We start from the raw sequence: 7,500 nt of genomic DNA on the forward strand, positions 1-7,500 counted from the left end.
TCTAGATGTGAAATAAATAGGGATTAAAAGGGTAAAATAAATAAATAAATTAATAAAATCAATTATAGCTCGTAATATAGCCCAATACTTTGTATGAATTTTCTTAAGTTCAGGGTATTACAGTTTTCCCCCAGTATATCTCTTAAAGGTTTGTCCTGGAGTAAATGTGTCCTCCTCTGAAGATTAAAAACAGGACAATCGACTAAAATATGTTTAACATCCATTGTCACTTGACAGGTATTACAAAGAGGGGCCTGTCTCCCTTCCCCACTCTTCATTAAATAATTGTGCGTTGCATGTGTATGGCCAATACGCAGCCTAGTTAAAATAATGGTATCCCTTCTACTTGTAGAATTACAAGATGACCATTTATCCACCAATGGGTGGATTTGTTTCCATTTTGTATTGGTGGTCAGTTCAGACCATCGAGCTTGCCACTTATTTTTACAGTAAAGATGAATCTTACTTTTAAGATCTTTGTAAGGAATACTCAAGGGGGATGGATTACTTAGCCCTGAAGCTTCCTTTGCTGCCTTATCTACTTGTTCATTTCCATCCACCCCAACTTGGGCAGGGACCCAACAGAAGTGAACACTGATACTCTTCCTAGACTGCAGAAGTACTAACCAGTCCTGCACCTCTTGTACTAGATGATGGCCTGGCATAATTTGTTTTAATGAGAGTAAAACACTATTGGAATCCGTAAAAATTGTATAAAAACTATTTTGGTTGCCATTTTTAAAAATGTGTTGGACTGCGAGAATTATTGCGTACAGCTCAGCAGTAAAAATTGAACAAGAGGATGGGAGTTTCCTTCTAATAACAATATCCCCCACCACAGCTGCACTTCCAACTCCTGCAGCCGATTTGGAGCCATCTGTAAAAACATGTTTCCCATGATGTTGAGCAGCATGATTTAAAAACTCACTTTTCATTACCCTACTAGGTAAGGTATTTTTCCCTCCTGCCGTAAAACATACTTTAACAGGTGGATTACACCAAGGAGGAGACTTGGGATATCCTACCTCTGCTATCTGTGCTGTTAACAAGCCTACTTCTCTAGCATAATTTTTCAACTGTACTTCCAAAGGCTTAGGCACTCTAGATCTGTTAGGAGCCCGATCTAAAGGCGCCCTAACATATTTACAGTTAGGATTGTTTCTCACAGCAAGGGACCTAGCTAAAAACCTCGAACACAGCTCCTCTCTGCGAATGGAAAGGGGAGGTATGCCAGAATCAACATAGAGACTGTCAATGGGAGATGTTCTGTAAGCACCTGTGCAGATGCGAAGCCCAGCATTGTGAACAATATCAAGTTTTCCAAGTAAATCTCCATCCCCAAATAAAGGATCTTTAGGGATGGTGTCAGTTGAGACTTGTCTTTGTTTATAAGAAGACCCAGTTCTTCTGATAACCTCAATGTCATCTGTAGATCCTCCAGGCAGCGATTGTAGGAATGAGCTCGAGTAGCCAGTCGTCCAGATACAGGGAGGCTCTGATACCTCTTGAATGCAGTATGCTTGCTACATTTAACATCAGCTTCGTGAAAATTATAGGGGCGGTGCTGAGGCCGAAATACAGGGCCCAAAACTGGAAAACTTCCTCCTTGTAAACAAACCTCAAGTAATGCTTAAAGCTCGGATGAATGGGGATGTGGAAGTAAGCATCCTGGAGGTCTAAAGAGACCATCCAGCCGTCCTTTCTTACTGCTACTACGACTGACTTCGATGTCTCCATGGAGAACTTTGTCTTTTGAACGAAGGCGTTGAGAGCACTTACGTCAAGGACTGGTCTCCATCCCCCGAGTTCTTGGGAACCAGGAATAAGCGGTTGTAGAAACCAGGTGACCGCAAATCTCGCACCCTCTCTATTGCCTCCTTCTCCAACAAGAGAGACATTTGAAGTTGCATAGCCTGCCTCTTTGACTCCTCTCTGTATCTGGCAGAGAGATCTATCGGAGCTAATACTAAAGGAAGTTTCCCTATGAAAGGGATTTTGTATCCCTCCTTCAGTAATTGTACGGACCCTCTTCTCCCAAGCTCGCCAGAAGTTGTTTGGTCTGGCTCCTACTGCTGTCTGAAGGCGAAAGCAGGCAGACTCTGCTTCGCCCTGGTCTGGATCCTCTTCTCCTTGCTCTCCTTCCCTCGGGTCTGGAACTACCCCTACTGAAAGTCTTCCCTCGAAAGGGCTGCAAAAACTGAGGGAATAGAGCTTTTTCCTTTGGCTTGTGGCTAGTGAAGGAAGTAGGTAAAACCTTCCTTGCTGTCTTTGACACCAAATCCTATGTGGCCTTTTGGGTTAAAGCGGAAGACACCTCTCAGACCAATTCTTGAGGAAAAAGAGAGGAAGAAAGAGGTGCGTACAGCAATTCTGACTTCTGAACGGGTGTAACCCTAATAGACAGAAAAGAACACATTTGGGCTCTTTTCTTAAGGACCCCCGCCGAGAAAAGGGCTGCCAACTCATTGGATCCGTCCCTTAAGGTTTTATCCATGCATGACATGATGTGGATGAGACTATCAGTGTCAACATCCTTTAAGGCAGAAACCTTTCTCCCGAAGGCTCCCAGAGTCCAGTCAAGGAAATTGAATACCTCGAAGGCTCTGAAGATGCCTTTGAGAAGATGATCCATTTCTGAAGTTGACCAGAGAATTTTGGTCGTTCTCATGGCCGTCCGACGAGGAGCGTCTACCAGAATTGAAAAGTCTCCTTGGGCAGAGGCAGGAACTCCCAAGCCGAGAACTTCTCCCGTCTCGTACCAAACACTAGATCTGGAGGCCAATCTAGCCGGGGGAAAAGAGAAAACTGTCTTTCCCTGGTCCTTCTTGGACTGCATCCAGTCTCCCATCATCCTCAAAGCTCTCTTTGATGCTCGAGACAGAACCACCTTTGTAAAAAGAGACTCCTTCAACGCCTTCCCTAGCGTAAATTCTGAAGGCGGTGAACGAGGAGCAACAGGCACAAAACAATCTGGACACGACGTCCGAGGCTCCTACGCTCGGCGTCACGTCTCACTGCTTGACGCTCAGCGTCACGTTCTGCTTGATGCTCGGCGTCACGTCCTGCATGACCCTCAGCGTCACGTCTAGCTGCTTGACGCTCAGCGTCACGTCTGGCTGCTTGACGCTCGGTGTCATGCGGATCAGTCTCTTGACGTTTAACAAGAAGATCCCTATTACGCCGTTCGGCGTCATGTTTGACTGCTTGACGCTCGGCGTCATGACTACCATGCTCTCGACTCTTGGAAAGCTGTCCGTCGTCAAGAGCCTCTCGACTTTTAGCCTTCTGACGCTTGGCGTCAAGGTGTGAAGCTTCCTGATGCTCGGGGTCTTGGCGAGCCACTCTCTTGTTGTCCGCAGGCTGATACACTTGCATGACAGAAGAGAGTTTCTGCTGCATATCTTGCAGCATACTAAAATTAGGGTCAACTTGTTGTGGCAAAACAGGAGACGTTACTTCTACCACTAGCTCGCTTTCTACGTCGCTCAAAGAACGCGCAGAGCGTCCAGAGGACAACAACCAATCTGAAGGTGGAGGAGGAGCATGAACCGAGGTTATGCCAGTCTCAGAAAACTGTCCTGCAACTGGTTGGGCTGGACGCTTGACAGTTTCCGACATCCTTACAGGGCGCTTGGCAGGAGAGCCTTCTTCGGGAGAAGGAAAACGCTCCGGACTGCTCCAATGACTACAACCAGGAGCTTGCGGCGTCATGACGCGACGTTGATCGACAGAGTCCATCTTCCTCTTCAGAGGTCTGGAAGCGTGACGCCAGCCCCGTCTGGGCACTGCGTTATCCGAAAATGATGAAAACACTTTCACCTCACCTTTCCCATGGTGAGGGCGAGCGTCCCGTGAAGCGTCAACAGGTACCGTTGAGGGGACGTCTGCTCGGGCGCTAACGCCTCTCGTTTTCTTTCGCCGTTCGACATTTTTTCTCCCAGGGGTTGGGGAGCTTGGAAAAGGTCTAAGGCTAGGAGAACGACAGGTCCAAGGAGACACAACCTCCACTGCACTAATTAAATTCACTGCACTTTTAGCACTGTCACTAGCACTTTTTAATTGTTTAACATCGGACATTTACTGGGTTCTGTCCGCAGCAAGCGATTCAACTCTCACGCCCAGGGCTTGAATGGCCACCATGATGTCCTTTAGAGTTGGGTCATCAACAGTAATAGTAGTGGGATCTGTAACTACCACTACAGGGGAAGGATTAGGTTCGTTGACACGGGAAGAGGAATAATCTCTAGAAGAACGAGAAGAACTCCGTCTAATCTTATTTCTCTCAAGTTTGCGAGTGTAGCGGTCAAATTCTAACCACTCACTCTCAGACAAAATAATACATTCATCGCAACGATCACCCAACTCACAAACTTTACCTCTACATTTTACACAAATGGAGTGGGGATCAATAGAGGCTTTAGCAAGCCGGGTCTTACAACCTCTCTCACACTTTCTATAAGATGAAGAAGGGTCAGACATTTTGAATATTTAGAAGAGAGATCAAACGAGCAAGGGTCAAAATAACAAAATTCAATAGTGGTTCAAGAAAATCCAAAAACAAATCCAAACGAGCGAAAGCCAAAACCAAATTGTACATCACCAAGATAACTGCAATTATTCAGATTAACAGCGAGTGAAACATCCAACGATGTCGCCGGTGCGGCAGCAGGGAAGATCTGAGGAATGACTGGAATGGTTCCAGGTACCTGGCTAGAGGGCACACTGGTGGTACACCTGGCTACCCAATCGGCGATTGCTGCGTGTTTGGAAATTTCTGCCGTGACGTCAGGGACGTAAGCTATATATATAGCTACCGGGTAAGTCATGTGTTTAAAAAACTCCATTTTGTTGAGCAAGTTTAGTCTAAGATGGAAATTCGAGTCCGTCTCCTATAATAGTTATGTCTATAGTCTAGAACTGAAATATATCTTATATGTTTATATAACGAGGGATACATCATTGTCTTACAATCTATATATTTTAAAAGCGAGATTGTTTCCCTAATTGAGCATTACAGAAGAAAAAGGCTTCACAGTTGGGGAAAAGATTACTGACCACACAAATCCTTGGGTCGACTATACCCGCGCACTGACTGCTGGCCGAGCAATATTCCTCCATTGAAACGCAGCTCGTTATCCCGTCCGTAATCTTATTGCAGGCCGCAGTTCCTCTCTCACTGCATCCTGTGGACCTCCACTCCTGGATAGGTAAGGCGAATGGACAGTTAAAACCAACATTTCACCTCTTATTTTTCCTTAAAGTGTTAGCCATAAACAACAACAGCAGTAGATAGTTCTCTTGCTTAAGGGTATAGGCCTAAACTCTAATTCTAAAGACCTTGTATTGGAGATCATAGTTCCCTAATACTTAATGATTCTACCCCATTAATCCTTTCTCCTTCCAATGATATTTCATCTTTCATTGCATACTCCGGTCTCATCAGCTCTGTCTTCTATTTATCTTCAGCCCAATCTCGTGTGATGTCTCATGCATTCTAGTAAGCAAGCATTGCAATTCCTGTGGTGTTCTGCTAATAAGGACAGCATAATCAGCATATTCTAGATCTGCTCCATTCTTATCAGCAATCCCATCCAATCCTTCTCCACCATCTCCGGCGGTTCTACGCATAACAAAATTTATGAGGAGGATAAAAAACATAGGTGACAACACATTCCCTTGGAGTACTCCGCTGTTCACTGGACATTCATTTGATAAGACTCCATTAACATTAACTTTGCACTTGCTATGCTCATGAACAGACTTAATCAAATTTACATATATAAGAGGAATTCCATAATAACACAGGACTCTCCACAAAATTGGCTGGTGCACACTATCAAAGGCTTTTTCATAGCCCACAAATCCCATCAATAGGGGATTACTATATTCTACGCATTGCTGTACAAAATGTCTCAAAATGAAAATTTAGCCAGTGCAACTTCTACCTAGAGGATTGTCTATTCATATCTGTTGTACATGTTATAATTATTATATGATCCTATTTCATTCATGTGCATTATAGGATCCTATTTCATTTATGTGTATTGTGTCGTCTATACATTATGTGCATTATAGGATCCTATTTCATTTATGTGTATTGCGTCATCTATACATTGGCGCTCATTTGTGAGAATGTAAGCAAACAGTGTTTCAGTTTGGCAGCTCATTTACTCGCTGCGTATATGGTACAGTATTATTGTCTATAGACTTTAGCTAAACTTTATTATCTATTAAATGCTAGCAGCAAATGGTTCATTAGCTAGCTGTGTATACTGTGAGTTTACTAACTGACCCATATATGCTATTAGGTGTCAGTGTAATTTCATATTGAATTTATTTTGACTGCCGATGCAAATGCCATTTTATTTCTCATCAGGCTATCTTTCATTGCAGATATTATCATTGTCATGTGATGCCTTCCAAGTGATAATAAACATTTCATGAACAAAAAGTGAATCTTATTTACTACCCTTTCTAAATACTGCTTGTTCATCTCTCAACTTTTCATCAAGCTTTCTCTCCAGTCTCTTTAGAATAAGCATATTGTATATTTTCATAACTGACGCAAGTGTTATGCCCTTGTAATTATTGCAATCAGTCAGGTCTCCCTCTTTGCCATTTTCACCAACACCCCTAACTCCCATTCATCAGGTTTTGCCTCTTCATGCCACATTCTACAAAATAATCTTGTAAGCAGTCTGGGAGTCGCTTCATTTTCGGCTAGTCATCTTGGCAGTAATTCCATCGTATCCAGGGGCTTTCCATCTTTTTAGTTTTTTGAAGATTGCTTCGACTTCAACCACACTGAATTCATTCATTGGCACATCAAGGTCTTCATCAGTTTCAGGTATATCAATCAAATTATCCCCTTCATATATCCTATTCATAACCTCACTAAAGTGTTGAAGTTTAGCAAGTAATAATAATAATAATAATAATAATAATAATAATAATAATAATAATAATAATAATAATAAAATACTGGTGTACTCACAGAACAAAATGACTCGTCAATGGGGTCGTCACAATAATCACCCCTGTCATAGTAGTAAGGGGAGTCGCAACAATCATTTCTCCGTCACAGATAAACTCTAATGGAATGCATTTGCTGGCAGTGGCACAATAGATATGACCAGGCTCGCATAAGAAACAATTACCTGAAAAATTACTTAAATGATATATATATATATATATATATATGTATATATATATATATATATGAATTATCCAATGTACACTAAATGATAGTAAAAGTTATGCATGTTCTAGGGCACCGTTGATTGATACAAATTTGAAAGCAATGCTTCTTGCTATTCAAAATACCGAAAAGCAGGCATACAAAAATCATGAAATTAAAAGACTACACATGATAAATAGTGAAAAATACACAACCAACTGGCATATGATAATTATTTATGAGACAAATAAAAAAAAACTATTAAAATAGGAAAACTAATCGTTGGAAACTCACCTAACCCGCAAAGATGCCAAACAACACCA

General features: G+C 42.4%; 1 protein-coding gene across 1 annotated transcript in view; it reads right to left on the bottom strand.

Annotated features, from left to right (window-relative positions):
- The window catches only part of LOC137628769 (uncharacterized), a 45,480-nt gene that overhangs the window by 7,098 nt on the left and 30,882 nt on the right, over positions 1-7,500 (bottom strand). Inside the window, exons 3-4 of the mRNA XM_068359972.1 lie at positions 6,995-7,157; positions 5,056-5,199 (exon numbers count right to left, since the gene is read on the bottom strand). Of these exons, the coding sequence (XP_068216073.1) occupies positions 5,056-5,118 (63 nt within the window). The 5' untranslated portion in view covers positions 5,119-5,199; positions 6,995-7,157. The remainder of the gene's footprint in view (positions 1-5,055; positions 5,200-6,994; positions 7,158-7,500) is intronic.

Source organism: Palaemon carinicauda, chromosome 36, assembly GCF_036898095.1.
Source record: "Palaemon carinicauda isolate YSFRI2023 chromosome 36, ASM3689809v2, whole genome shotgun sequence".
NCBI classification, from domain to species: Eukaryota; Metazoa; Arthropoda; class Malacostraca; order Decapoda; family Palaemonidae; genus Palaemon; species Palaemon carinicauda.